General features: G+C 36.5%; 1 protein-coding gene and 1 pseudogene across 1 annotated transcript; both read left to right on the top strand.

The window, feature by feature from the left end:
• The first annotated feature begins 242 nt into the window (after window positions 1-242).
• LOC123867318 (serine protease 30-like) lies at window positions 243-15,842 on the top strand. Its single transcript, XM_045909302.1, has 7 exons — window positions 243-299; window positions 2,372-2,460; window positions 3,296-3,405; window positions 9,496-9,658; window positions 11,039-11,161; window positions 11,817-11,963; window positions 15,559-15,842. The coding sequence occupies exons 1-7, from the start codon at window positions 248-250 to the stop codon at window positions 15,775-15,777; spliced, it is 903 nt and encodes a 300-aa protein (XP_045765258.1). The 5' UTR covers window positions 243-247; the 3' UTR covers window positions 15,778-15,842.
• Window positions 15,843-22,729: 6,887 nt separating this feature from the next.
• Window positions 22,730-22,850, top strand: LOC123867916 (annotated as a pseudogene).
• The last annotated feature ends 2,437 nt before the right edge of the window (window positions 22,851-25,287 follow it).

Genomic DNA, 25,287 nt, shown 5'->3' with positions numbered 1-25,287 from the left:
GGTAATCTGAAGATTGTCTAGTTAATGTCGATAATAACCAGTTTTTTTGCGATAACACAGTATGACCTGTTTGATAAATATGTTATATATACCCTTGAAAATCAGTACCAAAAAATGATACATAAGATAAGATAAGATTACAAAATGACTAAGTGCGAAATATAAAAACCAACCTTATAGAAGGGATAAGCCATTGAGTAAAGTACCTACTAAAAGAACTAACTAGTGAAATTCGAAAAAAATTAACATGAAAACTGGAAGTACCATATTTTTGCTTTTGGCTGGATTAGCAATATGCAGTATGTTTCTTTTTTATATTTACTATTCAGCTCATGTTTTCATCATTTAAAGTAGTTTAGAAATAATATTACCCATTAACTAACATTATAAATGCAAAAGTATATTCTGTCTGTCTGACTTTATATCATCTTTTCGCCACTTAGATTACGTTCAGATTATTTTTTGATGATCAAAAATGGTGGTAATTATATTAATTAATTAAAATTTCCCAATAAAAGAGAAAAATTCGCTAAGCTTCAATTTATTTCGATTTAATAATATTACTATAATATAAATTGTGTATAAATTTTCAAATTTTTTAGTATTTTAACGTGGTACAGAAAAGTGCAATAAATAAAAACTTAATATAACATGTAAGTAAGTAAAACGAAAATTCAAACGAAAGTTAGGGCCAGTTTAAAATTTAAATATAACCACCCGTGAGAATCTAGGGCGGGTCAATTAGTAATCAATCAATACATATAAAAATACAAGTTCTGACTCAGTCACTGACTAATTCAACAAGGAACAGCCCAAACTTTTGGACCTAGTAATCTAAAATGTTGCACAGACCTTTCCATTATAATGTAGATAACGAATAAGCCCAGATTTTTTGAAATTTCCACTGGAGCCAAGCTGCGGGCGGTGGCTTGTAAATATTATAGCAAACCTACCTATATTAAGCTAGGAGTTCGTATTTAATTAAATAGTATGAGTGATCCAGCATTGATATATTGCGGTTGCTTTTGTTAATGGATGAAAACGTACTCAGGCATATTAAAAAAGTATTCGCAAGTCATTAATTAAGATAAAAGCTCAAGTTTTTATTCTGAATTAATGTTACTCTCACGTGTTCAATTAAAAATAACAGATCCTACTGTACATTTCCAACAATTTAAAAATTGCTTTTTAAAGTGAGGTAATTCATTAAATATATTAAACATAGCTGACGCGGACGCTCACAACTTCGTGTGGATTTATGTTCATTAAAAATCCCGTCGGAACTCTGATTTTCTAACATAAAAAGTATCCTATATCCGTTTTTAGGATGTAAACTATTTCGACACTATTTCTGATCTTTCCGTACAGATTGATTCATCGATTGAGGCGTGAAAAGTTAACACACAAACAGTCTGTCTACTAGTGTGTTTTCTTTTAACAGCCCATACGCTTAACTGATTTGACGGGTACGGGTACAAATATACGCTACTTCATATCCAAAATACACGCAGACGAAGTCGCGTCAACGAATATCAATCGATTGTGAATGTTAAGCAACGTTCACCCAAGCAGGTAATTGGATGGGGGGCCAACTTTGGAGATCTGAATTTCACGGTTTCTTTCCACCATGCCTTAGAGAGTACAACGAGCCGTCTCTAGGTGGTCCTTGTTATTATTACAATAGGTACTGTAAGAACCTAAATGCAGAGAGAGTCTATGGTTCTGACTCAATTTTTCGCTTTTTATGGATTTCAATAATATTATTTGTGTTAGTTTTGATAATATGGATGGTGTTGACGCGCGACTAATTTAAATGGGAAGCTGATGTGTCTAAATGATTTGTGCGATTGTAATGTATATAGGTGCTCCCACAGCAGTTATATATAGTTATAAAACAGCAGGATAACATTCAAAATGTTGTCGTGGTACACTATGTTTAATAACGTCATATAACTGATGTGTGGATGCACCTTAACAGGGCTCTCTCCGTCACTCGTTTCCACTCGTTTCATACAATCGTAGTTCCAATTTCATTTGAATATTAAGCAACCAAAGTATATGAAATTTTGCAGACATATTCTAGAAACTAATATCTGTGTCTGTGGTGTTTTAGATTTTTCTAATAATATGTAGTTTTAAAATTACAGGGGCTCAAAGATTTGTATGAAAATTTTAAGACCGCGTAACTTTGAAACCGAATATTTTAACAGAAATCTGGAAAACCACAGACATAGATATTAGTTTCTAGAACATGTCTGCAAAATTTCATGGACTTTGGTTGCTTAATATCCAAATGAAATTGGAACTACGATTGTATGAAACGAGTGACGGAGAGAGCCCTCTTAAAACTGACCATGAGCTTTATTTATAGATGGGGCAGATCTGGAGGACATGGCGAAGGTGTCAAGTAATAGACTTGTAAATGGACAACTTGCATATGAAGGCCAATTTCCATACGCGGTAATAAAATGTTTATTGTACACGTATAACTACCACGTACATAAAACATAAGTACCTTCCTTACCTGTCTTTTCACCTTCGACCTTTTGCATCCCGAAGACGAACATAGGGTTAGTCAGAAACTCCTACATTGAGCCTAAAGTTGCCTTCAAACTACGGAAATATAATATAATAAATAAATATCGCTCAACCTACTTTGAAACGTCACTGTTCACACTGAGATGTAATATTATATTACATCTCAGTGTAATATCATATTACATCTCAGTGTGAACAGTGACATTTCAAAGTAGGGTGAGCGATATTTATATATTATATTATATTTCCGTAGTTTGAAGGCAACTTAAGCCTTAAGATTTATAAGATCACACGCTCACCTCATTGAGCTAGGAAGGTCGTCAAAATAATGTACGTAGTAAATACGATTTAAATTTGATTATATTTATTAGAGAATTAAAATTGATGAAAATTGATGAAAGCCCTACGGCTTTCAAAGGAGATTGAATTCGACGCTTTATTATGTCAAAAATGGCTACATATTAGAAACTGAAACATGTGCACCATTTCAGTTATATCCTGTATTTGAACAACAAATACTAAAATTAGATAAATATTATAAAGAAACAAAATTATTTCATTTAATGGTTATATATTCAATTAATGAGCATAACACAATTTCACAATAATGTTAATAGATGGCAGTGAATACAATATAACTACATATTATGTATTATGGGTATGGAAATTATGGGATACCGCGAGGTGTCTAAACGGAGCGAACCATGAGTATTTCTTCCCTTTATTTGCTGAGAAAATTATGACTTTTTTGGTATAGGTGTCAATACAATTATTGTTGAGTAACGGAACTCAAACGGAAGACAGAGGACATCGGTGTGGCGGTGCACTTTTCACACGCTCCCACGTGGTCACTGCAGCCAGCTGTCTGTATATAAAAGACTAGTGTTTTGCTCGGTGCGCGAGCTGCTAAAGCAGCTCACGTGACGTGGTAAGGTTAACTTTTATAATATAAAACCAAATTGATTTATTAAGATAAATCACCCCGAAAAACCCCATAAAATGACAGGCATTTCTATTTTTTGTAGAAAATGTAAGTCCGCCATCTTGGATTTGAAAATAAATGTCATTATCAAATCAGCACCCTGGAAACCCTGAAAACGATATCCATATTATTTTTTGTAAATTAGGATAATAAGTTAGTAGGGTGCGTGGGTGCGCGGACCACTAAAGTGGTCCGCGAGCATGCAGCGTTTGTTCCACCGAGTAGACCTTCGGACTCTGATCATCTTTTGCCAAGAAACCACTCTTCCATCTTTTATAGCCTCCGAGATAGACACCGACGAAATTTGTACGGCGGCCATTTTGTTTTTCCAAAATTTTCCACTTTTTCTATTAATCGTTTAGTACATTCTTCAAAGATTGCGAGTTTCAACGAAATCGGTTGGAAAACAAAAGAGTTGCAAAAATCACGTCGGTCGCCATCTTGTTTTTCTGAAATTTCATAATTTTCCCCTACTCATATCGCGCATCCGAACATATCTCCCAAACATCAATGTATCGTTTTCTGTCTCTTTCTAGGAGAATGAGACATTCATAATCGCCATACAAAATGTATGGAAAAATAAATTCCGCCATTTTGAATTTTTTTTCTATTCATCGAGATCTTGATTCTCTTTTGCCAAGAAACCACACTTCCATCTTTTATACCCTCCGAGCTGGACACCGGTGAAATTTGTATGGCGGCCATCTTTTCTTCGCCATTTTGAATTTTTTTTCAGCTTTTTGGCAATTGGATGACGTCATGAATGACATTTGCTCGAGCACCCCCCACCTATCTTCAATACCTTAAGCGGACCCTTCACCCGTCTCCGATATCCTCAATCATCAGCTTTCTCCATAATTTTGGCTTACTAAGTTTTTGTTTTCTATATAACACCATCAGTGAAAAAAAAATTTTTCATACAAAATTTTACAGGAGTTTCTTAGTTGAAAATCTCCCCAAAACTGGCAACACCGGTTGCATATCTCCATACTGCCAGCCGAGATAGACAATCGATTCATACATACTGACTTTCCAAAATGTTGCCAACTGCCTCAAAAACGTGATCAAAATTTCGAAAAATTAAAAAAAATACAAAATGGCCGCCAACTCGTTTCACAGAAAAATTTTACACGGTTTTATAATTTTCCTATTAACTACAGGATATACCGCTCCCGATGACGTTTCAATCTCTCATCTCGCTCGCACCCACGCGAAAGGGGATACCGTGAAAAAGACCGTGTCGAAAATCACTTTTACTTTGATAAATTCCAGTGTTGCCAGTCTCCGGTGACAAAAATACCCAAATGTCATTTGTACGAGCAAAACACGTAATCACTCATACTCGGATTTTGCTAAAAGTGCGTATTTCGATTTTTTACAATTTCCCGAAAATCTTGAAATTTCCCTAAAAATGGGGTAATTTTTTCCCACCGATCTATACCTCGAGCCTATACGTACAACTGCTTCATAGAAGCCGAATCGCTCCGATGTTGCCAACTTTGAGATATTTAACTTTTAAAATTGCGTTTTTTCGTACCTCGAACAAAACGGCCGCCATAACAGCCGCCATCTTGAATTTTTAAAAACCACTCCCGTTCTGTCAAAATACAGGATAATCGTGGGAGAAACCAAGAAAAATAATTATCCTCGATTACCCCGTTTCGGATCTGTGGCGCCGCGGTTCGGGGTCGAAAAACCAAAATTTTCATAACGCTACGGCTCGGCCGCCATTTTGTTTTTCCAATTTTGTCCACATTTTCTTTTAACCATTTACTACTTTCTTCAAAGTTTGCAAAATTCAAAAAAATCGGTTGGAAAACAACGGAGCTGCAAAAATCACGTCGGCCGCCATCTTGTTTTTCCGAAATGTCATAATTTTTCCCCAGAGGACTCCCGAATCCGACCACATCTCCCCTACATCATTATATCATTTTCCGTCTCTTTCTAGGAGAACAATTATGTCAATGAGTGAGTGGTAATTGAGCTATATATAGTATAACTAGTGTTTTGCTCGGTGCGCGAGCTGCTAAAGCAGCTCGCGTGACGTGGTTATGTTAACTTTATTATATTTAACCAAATTTATTTATTAAGATACACAATTCACCACAAAACCCACAAAACGACACCCATATGAATTTTTTCTTAAAAACTGCATGTCCGCCATCTTGGATTTCAAAATAAATGTCGTTATCAAAATCAGCACCGTGGAAAACTCTGAAAACGACATCCATATCATTTTTTGTAAAAAACGGGGTAGTTGAGATTAATAAGGTAGGGTGCGTGGGTGCGCGGACCACTAAAGTGGTCCGCGAGCATGCAGAGTTTGTTCCACCGAGTAGACCTTCGGACCCTGATCATCTTTTGCCAAGAAACCACTCTTCCATCTTTTATAGCCTCCGAGATAGACACTGACGAAATTTGTACGGCGGCCATCTTGTTTTTTCAAAATTTTCAACTTTTTCTATTAATCATTTACTACTTTCTTCAAAGATTGCGAGTTTCAACGAAATCGGTTGGAAAACAAAAGAGTTGCAAAAATCACGTCGGTCGCCATCTTGTTTTTCTGAAATTTCATAATTTTCCCCTACTCATATCGTGCATCCGAACATATCTCCCGTACATCAATGTATCGTTTTCCGTCTCTTTCTAGGAGAATGAGACATTCATAATCGCCATACAAAATGTATGGAAAAATAAATTCCGCCATTTTGAATTTTTTTTCTATTCATCGAGTAGACCTTTAGATCCTGATTCTCTTTTGCCAAAAAACCACACTTCCATGTTTTATGCCCTCCGAGCTGGACACCGGCGAAATTTGTATGGCGGCCATCTTTTCTTCGCCATTTTGAATTTTTTTTCAGCTTTTTGGCAATTGGATGACGTCATGAATGACATTTGCTCGAGCACCCCCCGCCTATCTTCAATACCTTAAGCGGGCCCTTCACCCGTCTCCGATATCCTCAATCATCAGCTCTCTCCATAATTTTGGCTTACTAAGTTTTTGTTTTCTATATGACACCATCAGTGAAAAAAAAATTTTTCATACAAAATTTTACAGGAGTTTCTTAGTTGAAAATCTCGAAAATCTCCCCAAAAATTGGCAACACCGGTTGCATATCTCTATACTGCCAGCCGAGATACACAATCGATTCATACATATTGACGTTCCAAAATGTTGCCAACTGCCTCAAAAACGTGATCAAAATTTCGAAAAATGAAAAAAAATACAAAATGGCCGCCAACTCGTTTCACAGAAAGATTTTACACGGTTTCATAATTTTCCTATTAACTACAGGATATACCGCTCCCGATGACGTTTCAATCTCTCATCTCGCTCGCACCCAGGCGAACCGATCGCCCCTAAAAAAGACCATGTCGAAAATCACTTTTACTTTGATAAATTCTAGTGTTGCCAGTCTCTGGCGACAAAAGTACCTAAATGTCATTTGTACGAGCAAAACACGTAATCGCTCATACTCGGATTTTGTTAAAAGTGCGTATTTCGATTTTTTACAATTTCCCGAAAATCTTGAAATTTCCCTAAAAATGGGGTAATTTTTTCCCACCGATCTATACCCCGAGTCTATACGTACAACCGCTTCATAGAAGCCGAATCGCTCCGATGTTGCCAACTTTGAGATATTTAACTTTTAAAATTGCGTTTTTGCGTACCTCTAACAAAACGGCCGCCATGACAGCCGCCATCTTGAATTTTTAAAAACCACTACCTTTCTGTCAAAATACAGGATAATCGTGGGCGAAACCAGAAAAAATAATTATCCTCGACTACCCCGTCTTGGATCTGTGGCGCCGCGGTTAGGGGTCGAAAAATGAAAATTTTGAAAACGCTCCAGCTCGGCCGCCATCTTGTTTTTCCATTTTTTTTCACATTTTCTATTAACCGTTTACTACTTTCCTAAAAAGTTGCGAGTTTAAACAAAATCGGTTGGAAAACAACGGAGCTGCAAAAATCACGTCGGCCGCCATCTTGTTTTTCCGAAATGTCATAATTTTTCCCCAGAGGACTCCCGAATCCGACCACATCTCCCCTACATCATTATATCATTTTCCGTCTCTTTCTAGGAGAACAATTATGTCAATGAGTCAGTCAGTCAGTGGTAATTGAGCTATATATAGTATAATACTGGAGGGTACGTAACACACCTATTCCACACCGCACACCACACACCACACACCACCACAATACGACAATGGTACGACAAAATAAGGCTAGTTACTCATAATATTATGAAGTTATATTAATATTATTTTTATTAGAAACTGCATCTAAACATATAAAATCTTCTATAATATAATAAAACATGATCTTGATCACATACTATTATGTTTTAAGTTTTAACACTAGTTTTTGTTTCATTTCAATACATGCCTATAACAGAAGAAAGAAATGTTAGTAGGTCTTACACTTTTGAAACGTTTTGGGCCTGAAAAAGTAACCGATAGACAGACAGACAAGCATTTTTAATGTGTGAATGTTACTGTTGCTTCTGTATGTAACATTATCGAAATAATATTAAGGAAAAAACATTTTTTAATAATAGGTAGTTTAGTAAGTACAAAGAATAGTTACAAATATTTTTTACACGCTGACACAAATTACCTATTTAACGTTTCAGTACCTTTACCGAAGCAAATGATATACTACTGTGAAAATAAATTTTCTAAGGTATAAATGTAAACAGTCCGCGCAAACAACGACTGACACTAAACATTACTTTTCCGAGATATTTCTCTAAGGAAATAACATTTTGCACACAGGTTGTTGCAAACATGCATAAAGTTCTATAAGTACTAGTTGACCCGCCCCAGCTTCACACGTATTAAAACACAATATGAACTTCCTTAGAAATTATATGAAATGACAATAAAACCCGTTTTTTTTTTTATTTAATCGTAATCAACAGCGTTCACAAAATTATTATTATAATCTTATCCTAGGTTTTATATGAGGCCACAAGAGATAACTAAGTTTAAAATGAAAAATATTTAAAAAAAATGCATGTATTACGAAATTAGACGTTTACAAGTGAGAAATTAATGTCATAAAATTAATTTCGTGCTACAAATTTTGTATTGTAAATTCCGCTTAGTGAACCAAATTAATTAATATTTTTTTAGAATTGAGATATACTTTATAAATGTTTTAATCACTAGTGGATAATAGATATTGGGCACATAACTTGTGTGCTTTTGCAAGATAACTATAAAGTTACCGTGTATATTTACGGTATCACACAATCTTTTGTTCAAGGTATATAATAATACTAGCTGATGCCCGCAGCTACGCCCGCGCGGATTTAGGATGCATGTATTATACATATAAACCTTCCTCTTGAATCACTCTATCTATTAAAAAAATTGCATCAAAATCCGTTAAGTAGTTTTAAAGATCTAAGCATATATAGGGACAGACAGACAGGGAAGCGACTTTGTTTTATACTATGTAGTGATGATGTACGTCCAAAATAACTTATATGAGTAATTTCGTGATTAAACAATCAATAAGTGACTAATCAGTAAATATGTGAGTGGATCAATAATTAATCACTTAGGTATACGTAAATGATAAGCTGCTAAACTTATTAGTCACTAACCTCGGACTAAAAAAGAAAATAATAAATAGATTGTGAAAGATTTCACGTTTTCCTTTTATCCATTACAAGTTTGACATTTTTGACTGCGATCTCACCTGGTGGTAAGTGATGATGCAGTTTAAGATGAAAGCGGGCTAACTTGAAAGGAGGTACGGGGTTTTAATAAACCGATATCCCTTATATTCTGTTTCTACACAGTATGGTACCAAAACGCTAAATCGCTTGGCGGCACGGCTAGTAGTGTAGTCTCTAGCCACGGCAGAAGCTTCCCACCAGACCAGACCAGATACATACACAGATACAGATACTAACAGACTATAAACGATACTTATAAAATATTCAAAAGTCAATTTGTTGCAGTAACTTCCAGCTCCTAAGTGCTAACGAGATGAGAGTATTCGCCGGTGCTGTTCTACTCACAAACGATACATCTTCTGATCGGGTTAGGGGTGTATCAAACATCACTATCCACCCAGAATATACTGGACCACCAGCCTTCGTCAACGATGTGGCTGTTCTTGCTGTAAGTATACCTATATATTCATATTCCTTACTATTTGTATTTAGTGAAGTTTCCCTAGCGCGTTACTCAGCGTTTTCCAAGCCAGAGTAGTTCTCATCTCAGGATAAACCTATCAAACTCAATGAAATATCGTAGACTCGTTCTAGAAACAAAATATATCTTGTCCAATCTATAAAATCTGTGGTTTGCCAGATTTCTAAAAAATGTCTGGTTTCAAATTACCTCAGAGCCCGTATTTCTTTAAAATTACACATTTTTACAGAAATCTGGAAAATCACAGACACAATACCAAACCAGACTGAAATTAGAACGCTAGCAAAAGCGAAGACAGGGGATAGTACTGATGATTATTGATAAGGTACCAAAAAAAACTACGAAAAAAAATTACAATAATCCTGTATTTTCAAAAGTTTACAATATTATATTGCAAATAAAACATCTGACTGACGCTAGAGATCAACGAACGTCCCGTAAATAGGTCACTCGAAGTCAACCCGAGTTTCACACGCTATACGATGCGGGTTTCAAAAATACTAAATCAATAAAACTACAAAATAAGGCAAATGGTTATTGGCATTGGATTGTGTTAAGTTAGTATAATAATAACGCTTTTTTGCTAGCGTTTTGGTTACATCCTGTATATAAACGTTTTTTATTACTTTTTTTATTTTTAGAACGTGTCTACAAAATTTAATTAAGTTTGATTGGTTAATAATTCAAATGAGAATCAAACTAAGTTTGTTTGGAGTGCGCTACAAATAAACTCTTAAACAATTTATATATCACTAGTTTATGCCCGCGACTTCGTCCGCGTGGACTACACAAAATTTTAACTCCTGTTTTACCCCTTTAGGGATTGAATTTTCAAAAATCCTTTGCTTCAAAAATCTGCTTGCTAAATTTCAGCCCGATCAGTCCAGTAGCTTGAGCTGTGCGTTGATATATCAGTCAGTCAGTTTTTCCTTTTATTTTATATGTGACGGATATCTACTAAACTGTACCTGCTGCATGGTGCTGGAATAGCGATGTAGCACCGGAAAGCGCAACTTTGGCGGACCATCTTCTAGAAAAATAGATTACATCACACGAGTGTGACTCGTGAGCCATTGAATTCATGTAGTAACATTCTACCGGTTCACGACAACGAAACTGATTCAAATGAACAAAATGAGTTTCATTCCCATAAGATTAACTCGTTAACCTGGTGCTGCAGATACCTACTGCCGAGATATGAAGAGCTCTTTTGTGAATAGATATTTTGTGTACCAAAGTGCTTATAACTTTGTCATTGAATTTTTAAATCCAACTCCTCAGTTATGAATTAATGTTGTATTGAAAGTTAAATAAAAATGTTTAATTTAAAATTTTACTTATTTACAGCTTCCTGTACCGTTTGCTGAAAATGTTGTGACTCCTGCGGCGTTGCCAAGTTCAAACCACAACCCACCGGACTTCACGACTTGCACGGTTACTGGGTGGGGTGGATACGACATGACTTCACAAGTAACTCTAGTTTTATAATTAGTATAGGCATATTTAGGAACTGCCTTGTTGGTCTAGTGGTCAGCATGTTCGACCGCGGACAAGGTCCTGGGCATGATTCCCGGGTCGAGCCAAAAATAGGTATTGGATTTTTCTGTCAAGAAATTATCAGTACTAGCCTGGAGTTAGGAAGTTGGCGGTGCACGTAAAGCCATCAAGTCCTGCGCCTGATCATTCTCCGGTCGTGTCGGATTTCTGTCTCAGTGGGCTATGAGAGTGAGGGAATAGAGAGTGCACCTGTATTTGCATACACACTTGTCGCATTATAATATCACCCGCGAAGTTGGCCTCTTTGATGTTGGTCGCCATGGCAGAAATTCGGTTGGCAGATTATCTATGGCTGTAATGCTATTTATGATAAGCACTATTAAAGTTAGGTCTAAATTAATATAAAAAAAATTGTATGTTTATTATAAAAAAGACTGAAACTCATGTTTGTATAAATCAGTGCAGCCCGACTAGTTTCCTCGCCCGTTTTTTTACTAAAATGATAATAATTTATGAGTACGAAAATCTAAAATCTTTAATTTATTTAGGCAATTAGGATACCTAATACATATTTTTTTATTTAAGTATGTAGTAGGTAGTTGTTTCTATTAATAATATTGTCTTTCAGGCTAGCTTGCAACTGAGATACGTACACAAGTACATATATAACCAGAATTTATGTATGTCCATATACAATAGTATGATTGGTGCTACGAATATTTTACCATCTATGGTGTGCGCTGTTTCGTTGGATCTTTTATCTTCAAATTGTAATGTAAGTGCGAGAATATACATGGTATTGCTTTTTTAACCCCCGACCCAAAAAGAGGGGTGTTATAAGTTTGACGTGTGTATCTGTGTATCTGTGTGTCTGTGTATCTGTGTATCTGTGTATCTGTCTGTGGCACCGTAGCGCCTAAACTAATGAACCGATTTTAATTTAGTTTTTTTTGTTTGAAAGGTGGCTTGATCAAGAGTGTTCTTAGCTATAATCCAAGAAAATCGGTTCAGCCGTTTGAAAGTTATCAGCTCTTTTCTAGTTACTGTAACGTTCACTTGTCGGGGGTGTTATAAATTTTTAATTTACACTTGTTTAGTCAATAATTATTTAATCGTAGTTTTTTCTAACTAAGGGAGTGAAACTTCTTTAGGCGCGATACGGAAGCGATAATTCTAAAAGGGTGTCCATAATGAAAACGCACACATTTGATGTGATGGGACCATGGGTAGAAAGTTTAGTGAAAATTGGTAAGTTATTAAGAAGTATTAAGTAATAAGAAACGGTGAAACATGAAAAAGATGAGACGCCAAGAAGTTGATGCATTGCTCGAAGAAGTTTCACTCCTTGAGGTTGACGTTTTTTTATTATTTTGTCTTAATTATTGTGTGACCTAGGCATAGTAGGTAATTACTTAATCTAAGGTGGGCACAAGCCTAACACATTTTTCTACCCGGATGAGCACCATTTTCATTATTTATGTAATATATCTACCAAAATATACAATATATTTAAGTGCAATATTTACAAAAATTATTATTATTTGCAAATAATATAACGTGAATCTGTTTTATTAGGTACCTATCTGAATAATATAATAATCTGTACCTGTTTCCTTTTAATCTTGTCATATTTGCTACTGATAACTTTATCGAATCTATACTAATAAATAAAATTGGAGTGTCTGTCTGTAATTTCGAAATAACTACCTCATATTAAGCTCATATGGTTATTTGAACGATACCATAACTGAATCACACGTTTTTAAAATTTTTGTCTGTCTGTCTGTCTGTCTGTCTGTCTGTCTGTCTGTCTGTTTGAAAAGGCTAATCTTTGGAACGGCTGAACCGATTTTGACGGGACTTTCACAGGCAAGTAGAGGATTGACCAGGGCGTAAAATAGGCTACTTTTTTAACCGACTTTCAAAAAGGGAGTTGTGTTTTTCTACCTATGTACACCGAAATCTCCGAGATTTCTGAACCGATTTGCGTCATTTCTTTTTTAATCGATAGAGGAACTTTGCGACATTGTTTCATAAAAAATTTGGAGTCCAACTCCTCAATCCTGTTGCTGCAGGGGATCTGACCAATCCACGCGGGCGAAGCTGCGGGCATCAGCTAGTTGTAAATAAAATTGTGCACAAGAAAATAGCGTTTACCTACTCACTACATATAAATATTATCTTTATGCTGAGGTTAATGCTTGTATGACTTTTTTAAACGGAAATAGCTGCTTTTACACTACACGCTTCTTTACGCGTGAATCGGCTTTCGTACGATAAAGAGCGCGCATGTAAAGATGAGCAAGGAGAAAGAGGATGCGTGTCCGCCCCGCCCTCCCACGCAATCACTCGTGTTTTCAGTCCTGCAAGTCTGAGCACGTCAAACATTTTTAGACTGACTGACTGAGTGACTCATCGACTGACTCACCAACTGACTTACCGACTGACTCACCAACTGACTTACCGACTGACTCACCGGCTGACTCACCGACTGACTGACCGAGATATACCTAATAACCGAGTGTTCGGCACTAATACCACGGTAATATTACCGTGCTAATACACACACAGAGCACACAGTAAATTCGACATTCGGATTTGATCCGACATTTCTAGATCTCAATTATCTTGTATTCGGATCGGGTGCAGTGTGTAAGAGCCTAGAAACTCGTACGTAACTAACACTTAAATTCATAGTCAAGATGGGGCTTCTATAGGGGACCATTCAGATGACATGTAGGGGAGAGTGTGGATGAAAGAGCCAGTTTTGAATAGTGTAGAAAAAAACACACTTTTACTATATTATCTTCAAATGAAACTAGGTTTTCTTATAATCACTTTAATTGGTAATGTTATAAAATAAAAATAAAGAGGATAACAACGCTGATAATCTCTTATATAAATAGTTTAAAAAAAAAAGGAAATCGGCTCTTTCATAGCAGCAGGTCAATGAAAGAGCCACCATGTGTTATGAAAGAGCCGATACCTACTTTTGAGGTACTAAACGGTTTTTTATCAATTAAAATTATGTTAAGTATTTAAAATCAGATTAATACTAAGCTTACTTTAGTATTTCTATGAAAATCACAATTTTTAAACAGTCTCAGTAATAATTAAACATTGTCTTAATCAACAATTAAAACTTTTGAACTTTGTCTTAGTCAAAAATTAAATAATTAATAAAAATTTGTCTAAAAACATAAAATAGAGCCCTTTTTCGTATTCTTACTCTATAACTTAAAAAATAAAAACAATTTAAAATTAAAAACATTTTTGGCAGAAGAAATTAATCACCCCTTTGAGGCCACACGATAACGCTAACGCTGTTCTATGTATGGACTGATTTCCAGCAAGCACTTCTTTTACAGCCTCTTCTATTGCAGCAGTTGTGGGCCTTACCCGTTTTTTAGCTGTTGACGCTTGCGAAGACATATCTTTTTATTCTGAAACATATATCATATAATAATGAAATAACTAAAATTAAAAATTTTGGACACCCCCGACCTCTATAAATATGACTGGTAGAGAATGCCATTAGGCATTAAGTCCGCCTTTTGTTTTTTTTTTGTATTTTGTGCAATAAAGATTAAATAAATAAATAAATAAATTATAGCTAAGAACAATCTCTATCATATCAGTTATCAAACAAAAAAAAGAACCATCAGAATTAGTCCATTGGTTTAGGATCTACGTGGCCATAGACACACACACACACACACACAGAGACAGACACACAGACACACACGTCAAACTTATAACACCCCTCTGTTTTCGTCGGGGGTTAATTAAAACTAAACGATGTATTGAATGAGCCAGTTTTCGTGTCATGAAAGAGGCGGCTCTTTCAAAGCATAAATAACTGGCTCTTTCAAAACACGACGCTTTTAAAAATATAACTTCAAAAAAAAGGCACTATACCAGAACGCTGATCTGATATTATTTATGCAAAACAAGGGCAAATATATAGACGCCAATACTGTATATCAGTTTTGTCAACTTATGCAATACCCTTTTTTAAAAAAAAGATGAAAGAAACACAAAGAAACTTACTTTTTGGCTTCCGAATTTTCGTAACAGTCCTGTGAGGCCATTTGCTGTCGTAAAACTGTCAAATGTTTGTGGGTAACAGCTATCCAGTGTTGCCATTTAAGGAGTAAAATTAAACTTGGGTAGAATATCGATAAGTAATGGAAAATCACATCGGCTCTTTCAAAGCCTGGCTCTTTCATGCACACTCTCCCCTACGTTTGGCAACCCTCTAAAGAAGTCCCCTAAAGAATTCCCTATCTCGACTATGAATTCCAGTGCAAGTAATTAATAAGTAGTTACGTAAGATTAAACTAAACTTAAAATTCTCTCTTTTTTTACAGGGCGATTATGGAAATCCATTAGTCTGCGCGGGGACTTTCACTGGTATACTTTCCCAATCAGATGGTTGTTCTAGATCATCGTTTCCTGAAATTTATACCAGAATATCCAACCAAACGCGTTGGCTAAGAAGCGTGTCAGGATCCTCGGCAATATACGCACCAGGCGTATTTGTTACAATTGCAGTATTCTCTGTCATGCAAATACTTTTTACAGCGTAATTGAACTAGATTCAAGACTGTCTGTGACTCATTTTATTTAGTTTTATTGTTTGATATTTTTATATTAAGTAAGTATTTATCATAATAAATAGGTACAATAAGTCAGAAATAAAATAATTTATTTCAAAAAATTTGTTTTTTTGTTACCTGTTAAACACTAGGTACAGACAAAAAAAAATCATTCGTCATCCCGATCAAACCCTATAGTTTTTCGGCATGAAACCCGGAGTGTTAGCTATGAGTACTTATGGCAAGTGTTGTTCAAATCCGTTCAATCGTTTCAGCGTGATGCAGGAACAGTCAGATATACCTACTTATTTGTGTTTGTTTTAAAAAAAAAAAATACTGTTTTGAGCTTATAACCTAATTAGATAAGTAGGTGGTCCATGCAAGTTACAGCACTAATAAGCAACTTGGGCCTAAAGACTTAAAAGACTTAGGAAAGAGTACTACATAATACATCTTGAGATGGTAAAAGGTAAAAGGCGAAATGGGGCAAACACTTCTACTTTAAGATTTCCGACGTACAAAGATCGTATTGACTAACACTTATCCTTTTCTTCCTAATACACAACAAACACCACAAGGTAAAAACCAAACAAAGCGAACGTTGCAATCCTTAAGACAACAACTGCAAATCTTCGCTTACGGGCCATGAAAAGACAATGGGCAAAAATGTACATTATTATAGATCCTTTTTTTTTTAATAATATAGACTAGCGCTTGGCTGCAATCAGACCTGCTAGCAAGTGATGATGCAGCCTAAGATGGAGCGCGCTTGCCTAGAAGGTGCCTATTCACTCTTGACTTGAAGGTATCCATATTATATGTGGAAGGGAAAACTGATGCCGGAAGGGCGTTCCATATCCTAGCGGTTCGGATTAGAAAAGAGAAAGCAAATCCCGGTCTAATTATCCAACAGTGTTAGAACCTATGACATATGAAAGCATATTTTTGGGTACGTTATATTATGTTATGTAACAGAACACGTAGATTAACGGGCAAGTCAAAATCGAGCGTAATATATGGTGTTTTGGTATATTATCTTCAAAATTGAGAAAGCATTAATTGCTTGCTGCTAGTTGAAAATCGTTCGCGCTCAATTTTGACTTGACCGCCATAGTATGAAATAAATTGTAGGTACCTACCCCAAAAGCTTTTATACTCGTATGGCATCAGTTTCAACATTATTGGGGAATTGGATAACTCGAGGTCCTTTTTATCTGAAATAGATTTTTTAGTATTTATGTTCATAGCATTCAAATAATATAATTTTAAATTGCTCCGTATAGTGATTTTAAATCATATAAGAGATAAGAAGGATTTCGATTCGCGAAACGAAATCGATTTTATTACGTTTTTATCAGACAAGCAACGAAGATTAATAATGGCATATCTAAGCTTATATTATTTATCGGCTTATAGATACTGTCTAATGGATGGGTTGTATTAGATAGTTATAGTACGCGACAGGCCGAGATGGCAATCAGGATGGGAACGCTCCGCACACCCGCACACCCCCCACGCTAATCCAGTGCGGGATAGCGCGGGTGACGTGCGGGATAATGCGGATGACGTGTGGATGTGCGGGGCATCTCCCCGCCTCATACCCCGATCGTCATCTCAACCTGTCGCGTACATCCATACTTGATATTATAATTGCGAAAGTGTGTCTATCTGTCTGTCTGTCTGCTACGTTTTCACGGTCCAACCGCTGAACCGATTTTAATGAAATTTAGTACAGACTTCGGGTACATCCCGGGGAAGGACATAGGCTACTTTTTATCTCGGAAAATCGAAGAGTCCCTACAGGATTTCAAAAAAAACCGAAAAACACGTGCATTCTCCAGTATGTACTATAAGCAAAAACTTGAATTAAATTGGAGTATGAATCTGTTGGTAGGTTAGTTTAAACTTCAATAAAAATGTACACCTCCTACTCATGATCCTTTGTTCATTAAAAATTACAGATATTCACTGAAATCGCATTTGAGGTTGTAATTTACTCAGCAAAGAGTAGTTGAAAGGTGAAAGGTGTTATAAATTTTGAGCACGTTCATTAGTAGGCTCCACGTAGATCCCTCGTAACAGCTTTTAGGCAACACGTCGGAATTTTGTAATAAGGTTTCCGTAAATTAACGCAGCATCTGTATACAAACGTGTTGATACCGTGATTAAATGATATTAATGATAAATAACAATCATGGTGCATGTATTTCGTAGTTATACTATATAACTAAACAAGTGTAAATTAAAAATTTATAACACCGCCGACAAGTGAAGGTAACAGTAACTAGAAAAGAGCTGATAACTTTGAAACGGCTGAACTGATTTTCTTGAATTATAACTAAGAACACTCTCGATCAAGCCACCTTTCAAACAAAAAAAAAACTAAATTAAAATTGGTTCATTAGTTTAGGAGCTACGATGCCACAGACCGATACACAGATACACACGTCAAACTTGTAACACCCCTCTTTTTGGGTCGGGGGTTAAAAAGCTGCGATAGCCTAGTGGTTAGGACGTCCGCCTCCTAATTGGAGGTCAGGGGCTCGCTCCCCGGCACGCATCTTCGTACTCTTCGGAGTTATGTGCGTTTTAAGTAATTTTAAACATACCTTCCTTTAACGGTAAAGAAAAACATCGTGAGGAAACTTGCATGGCTCAGAGTTCTCCATAAGTTCACAAAAGTGTGTGAAGTCTGCTAATCCGCACTTGGCCAGCGTGGTAGACTATGGCACAGTTTTACAAATAGTACATCGTAAAACTATGGCTATGGTCAGAACCCTTCTCACTTTGAGAGGAACACACCTAGGCTCTATAGCACATGCGCAGTTTGATCATAATGAATACTATTGAAGCATATGCGATGCAAAGCTAATTAGTGTAACTATGCCACACTAATCAAGCTCGCTTTAATTATACCATATCTCTACAACACTCATAGAACGCAATTGGGCTTATTAACAAACCATACCAATTAAGCTGGATATGGTGACATTATGTTCATGTTGTACAAATTAAATTTAAATAGTTGGTAGGCAGTAGTAAAATGTGATTCGTACCCTCTGTGAGCGTCATCAAAAACAAGTGTAAATTAAAAATTTATAACACCTCGACAAGTGAAGGTTGCAGTAACTAGAAAAGAGCTGATTACTTTCAAATGACTGAACCGATCTTATTAGATAGCTAACAACACTCTCGATCAAACCACCTTTCAAACAAAAAAAAAAACTCAATTAAAATCGGTTCATTAGTTTAGGAGCTACGATGCCACAGACAGATAGATAGATACACAGATGCACACGTCAAACTTATAACACCCCTCTTTTTGGGTCGAAGGTTAATAAAATGGGCTTCGTAAAGACTGCCATACCCCTTCCAGGTTAGCCCGGTTCTATTTTAGGCTGCATCATCACTTACCACCAGGTGAGATTGCAGTCAAGGGCTAACTTATATCGAAACAAGTGTAAATTAAAAATTTATAACACCCCCGACAAGTGAAGGTTACAGTAACTAGAAAAGACCGAAAAGACCTGATAACTTTCAAACGGCTGAACCGATTTTCTTGGACTATTCCGCGCCTACGATCCAAAGTATCAGAGTTTTCCAAAACATCATTTTCAAATAAATAATTATTTATCCAGGCAACGTCCATCTTGACAGCTTGACATTTGTCAATTGACATAATATTATGAACCTAACTGTTATCTAACCTTCTTTTCTACAAGAAAACTAGAAAAGAGCTGATAACTCTTAAACGGCTGAACCAAATTTTTTGGATTATAGCTAAGAACACTCTCGATCAAGCCACCTTTCAAACAAAAAAAAGTACATTAAAATCGGTTCATTCGTTTAGGCGCTACGATGCCACAGACAGATACACAGATACACAGATACACAGACACACAGATACACAGATACACAGATACACACGTCAAACTTATAACACCCCTCTTTTTGGGTCGGGGGTTAATAAAAAAAAAATCAACTTAATCACTGTGGATATATTAGGTAGGTACTTTACATGCTTTGTCCCCACTCACGGTCCTGATTACTAACATTTGACGCCTGCCACTGACGTCGAGGCCTCAACGTTTTGATAGAAGTACCCTAACTGTGGTTTACTGTAAGTAAACTATCGTGTCAACATTCATGTGATTATTATTTACCTAATGCCTACCTAACAATAATAAGTATAATTAGAGTAGCTATTACTAAGTACCAAGTAGGTAACTTCATTAATGTCTGTTTTCATCAACATCTGATGATGAGGACGGTACCATGGCTTTTAATGGGTTTGGTTCAGAAGTTCTGCCATCGATCTTTGTTATTTGCAATCCTTTTCCAACTTCAATCAACAAAACCTATCGAAGTTTTCCCACTTTTTATACCAAGTCGCTTTGCCTTTAATTTAGCCCCTGCATCGAAGTTTTGCCTGATTTTTATCAATCTAGTGCAACGACATTTTTTTTAGCGGACGATTCTATCGATTCGTTGCTCCGATGCTGCGTAAAAAATAACCAACCAACTGCAACAAACATACGATTTTACATTTTTAATAAATTTTGAATTATATATAGGATTCCACGGATTATCGCAGTATTTAGGAAACAAATAATACTAGGTAGGTACTCAACTACTCGCTAATGCTCGGAAATCGTTGCCATGTGTCACGCACGCCACTTATTGTACGTGAAGGTACTATGACAAAACTTTATACTAGTGCATGAAAGATGCGTGAAAGCTAAAGTAAAGAATGAACAAACACTCGAACACATCTCGAACTTTAATTTTTACGTATTAAATTTGAAAATAACGGAAATGAATCCTTAGGGTTCGTTCAGATAGGGAGGCGCGGCGCGTGAATCGGAGGGCGGCGGCGGCGCCCGCGTCGTTGTCCACGGTATCGCATGCTAGGTAAACACAAATGGCAAACAAGGAATCAAAAGCTTAATTTGCTATAATCCGCCAAACTGTCAACCAAAATCAAAAATCTGTAGAACCAAAAATTCTTTGCAACTAGGCATTGTAAGGTCTACATCTCCTGAGGATGCTCCGGTGTCGGAGCGAAACGTACATCGAGTGGTGTTGAGATTTCTGTGGTGTTGCGTGGTGGTGGTGCGTGTGGCTTGCTTAGTGGCTGGCTTTTCCTGCATGTTTATCAGTGGGAGGGCGGGCGATGCATGTCGCATGCTGCATGTTGCACCACTCAGATTTCTTTGGTTTGGCGGATTATAGCAAATTAAGCTTTTGGTTCCTTGTATGTCATGGACTTCCGCAAAATAACGCCTGCTTCTATACCTACTACATATAATGGCAAAGTCTCATTTGTGAAAACGTGGGGTTTTCTGCTACGGGAGACGCAGCGGCAGTGGCTGCGAGTATCGCTAGATATCAAAACAAAACCTACGTAGATAATTAAATACTCTACATGAACACCGCGCTCTCATATTTTTAGAATACCTTTGATTTGATCGTGCGAAATGACACTAGAGCTAGACGCGTCACGCAAAGCACCGCGTCCCCTTGCACGAACCCTTAGAAATATAAATTATTCTTGCTATCAAGCAAAAAACAGCCCATAGCTGTAAAAAGGATTTAAACGTGCTGGATAGCAGCCAAAAATTAAAAATGCTCCGAAAATTCCACTGCTATCACATAAAGAACGCCGAGTGGCAAAAATAGGCTGTGAAGTCACATTATAATTGCTTATTGTTACGAAGCCTTATGGCACACTAATTTTCAAATTCAATTATTGCCTAAATATTTATTCATTTATTTATTTATTTAAACATCTTTATTCTTAACAAAGTTACAAAGAGTATACAGGATACATTTAAAAAAGTAAAGGGCGACAGGGCGACCTTATCATCAAAGTTATCTCTTCCAGGTAACATATTTAAGAACTTAAAGAACTAGACGTGTATAGAGTAAGATATTGTTAATAATAACATTGTTTCTCTCATCCCTTGTTGGGAATAGAACCCGACACGCCCTATTATAAAACTACAACTCTAAGGCACCAACCATTGCGCCTGGGAGGCCGTTAACTAGAGCCTCGATAGCTCAACGGTTGAGGAGCGGACTGAATTCCGAAAGGTCGGCGGTTCAAACCCCACCCGTTGCACTATTGTCGTACCCACTCCTGGCACAAGCTTTACGCTTAATTGGAGGGGAAAGGGGAATATTAGTCATTATGAGCATGGCTAATATTTAAAAAAAAAACTAAACCACATCATACACATAGCTTTCAACTATTATTATCAGAGCAAGTCTATGTAAAATGTCTAATGTATGACGTAATAGAGATTTAAAAAACTGATATTGTAGGACAAATTTGTTAGGATTTTTTTCTCTGAAGCGTCCAACACATGCCTACATTATTACTTAGCGTAAGTGGGTCACATGCAGAGGGAACAATAGTTTTACTCGCGCATCTTAGAACTGAACTCATTATATTTTTAAAAGCAAATGCGGTAATTAAAAATAGCATGTGGTGAATGAATCATGATGTAAAAATGTAATGTCAATATGATATCATTATACTTCGCTTCGTCTTCGAGATTAGGATACTTGTAGTAGCACGAACCGTGTGGCCATTCATACACTAAGTTGAGAAATACAAAAAACAAGATAAATACTTTTTTCGTAGGTACCATAGACTATACTTCTCATAGTGACAGCACTGATCGTCATTTTCATTCGCGTTCTAGTGCCTGGCCGTTCAACATGATATTCTTAAAAGTCGTAGTGAATTTGAGTATTAATAATGCCTAAACGCAAAAATAAAAGTAGTGATGAGTATCTTCTGCGAAAAATAAAGAAACTGGAAAAAAAGATACAAAAACGTGCTCGAAAAATATCGGATTCATCTTCGGACAATTCTAATCCGCCGTTGTCATTACAAGAAGGTAAGCTCATCGATTTGTAGGTATGAAAATAAGGGAGAGCCAACGTCCATACCATGTTGAATACACCGGTTTTCATCCGATCACCGAAGTTAAGCAACATCAGGCGCGGTCAATACTTGGATGGGTGACCGCCTGGGAACACCGTGAGTAATATTATTGTGTTGAGTACACTTCGATAGAGAGTGTTACCTTCACGTCAATATACATTGAGGATAGTTATTTAGACTATTTCCTTTGTATTAATTACTACAAAAAAGTGATGAGTTTATCTCTTAAGGATAATACCTTCACATCAATATCGTTGAGCACAGGTTGTGAGCCTGTGTCTTCGTTACAAGCTTAATAATTGATTTAAAATAATCATCTGATTTGTAAACAATCAACCAAATATGTCAGAAGACGTGGCCGTTATCATCGATAGCATACGAGGAATCAATCGTCCCCAGTGGAACTGGATCATCCAATTATGGGTATTATTTCCGATTTACCCTCAACATCAGCTGTAATATCAACTGATTATTTTGGATAACAACTACTGGATACTGGATACTGGATTTATTAGGTGAAACCCCTTCTAAAAATAAAAAATACAGTTCTCCAATACAAACTGAACTAGCTGTTCGTTGGGAACATATTGCGACCACGGGTCTGCCAAATCCTTCCTCCTTGAAAAATATTTTCCACCAGGAAACTGCCTCAAGATTGAATCTCCCCAATTAAACGCAGAAATAAAGGCTGCACTGTCGGAGGCGTTCGATAAAAAGGACAAAGCTATTGAAGTTAAACAGAACCAACAAGCAATTGCTATAACTTGTATAAGTCAAGCTTTGACAAAAATGTTTACAAATCAAAGTAAAGAGACTGACGTCATTAAACTTTTATTAGACGCAACCAAACTCTTATGTGACTCCCAATTTGTCGAGTCTATGTCTCGCCGAAGTTTTGTAACTGCTACTATTAAAAAAGAGATTAAGGATCTTTTATACTCCACTGGAGTTGTCAGTTTTCTCTTTGGCGAAAAATTAGCCGATACACTAAAAGCAGCAAAAGTAATACATAAATCAGGAACAGAAATGAAGACTGTGTCGTCGCAACATAATCAATATCGTTATTTAAACGGGAAAGCTCCGCTTCCGCTGGCGAGGCAGTCGGGAGCAGCAAGGAGGTCAGCGCCTGCAGCGCAACAGCCTCGCAAGTACCAAGCTCCGCCGCCGCCGCCGCCGCCGCCGCCACCGCCGTCGCCACCGCGGGGTCGAGTGCATCGGCCGCCGCCGCAGCGCTCGCGCGCGCGCTCTCAGACACGCCGGTAGTCGAGGTACGACACAACGCTGGTAGACTAGCCGCTTCTTATGACAGATGGTGCCTCATTACTAATGACGCCGTCATTTTATCGTGGATTAAAAATGGTTATAAAATTCTTTTTTTCACAACCGCGAAACAGGAATTTAAATCGTCCTCTAGAATTTTTTCTCAGGAAGAAATTAACGAATTTGAAAGTGTCATTAATGAATTGTTAAATTCCGGTGCAATATCTGAATGCATACCATGTAATATGCAATATATTTCAAGTATTTTTCTTGTACCTAAGCCGAATGGCAAAAAGCGGTTTATTCTAAATCTTAAATCACTTAATAAATTTATATCCACGAATCACTTTAAAATGGAGGACTTACGAGCAACTTTAAAATTAATTTCGAGAAATTCGTTCTTATGTACGCTAGATTTAAAGGATGCTTATTTTTTATTACCTATAAATGAAAAATTAAAAAAAAAAAAATTACGTTTCATATGTAACAATAAAACATACGAATTAACGTCCTCCCATTCGGATTGAACACAGCTCCTTTAGTTTTTACAAAGTTAATGAAACCAGTAATATCCTTACTTCGGTCTTTGGGATATATTTCATCCATTTACTTGGATGATATATGTATAATTGCTGACTCATTTCACGCTTGTTAACAGAATGTAACTCATACAATCGATATCTTAGAGTCATTAGGTTTCATAATTAACTATGAGAAAAGTTCGTTTGTACCTAAAACTAGATGTAAATATTTAGGATTTATAATTGACACCAGAAATTTTCATATCGCTCTCACTAATGAAAAGAGGATGTTAATAAAACAAGAAATATTGAAATTTATAAAATTAAAGCGATGTACAATTCGACAGTTTACTCGTTTAGCAGGTCTCCTTACCTCATCTTACCCCGCCGTTCAATATGGTTGGTTATACACCAAGAATATCGAACGATGTAAATATCTAGCTCTAGAAAAGACTGAGGACTATGACAGTCATATGACTATTCCTCAACATTTAGCAAAAGATTTTGAATGGTGGCTGACACATATTGTAAGGTCAGTTAAACCTATTAGAGATGATTCCTACTGTTTAGAAATCTTTTCCGATGCCAGTAAAACAGGATGGGGGGCAACATGTGGTAAGGATAAAGCTAATGGTAAATGGACTGAAGATGAGAAAAATATGCACATCAACTACTTAGAAAATATATTGGCAGTATATTTAGGTTTAAAGGTCTTCGCAAAGAGTCGAAATAATTGTCAGATACTTCTTCGCATCGACAATACAACTT

Source organism: Maniola jurtina, chromosome 8 (genome assembly GCF_905333055.1).
Source record: "Maniola jurtina chromosome 8, ilManJurt1.1, whole genome shotgun sequence".
NCBI classification, from domain to species: domain Eukaryota; kingdom Metazoa; phylum Arthropoda; class Insecta; order Lepidoptera; family Nymphalidae; genus Maniola; species Maniola jurtina.
The sequence above is the reverse complement of the archived record's forward strand: the minus strand, read 5'-3'. Positions and strand labels throughout refer to the sequence as shown.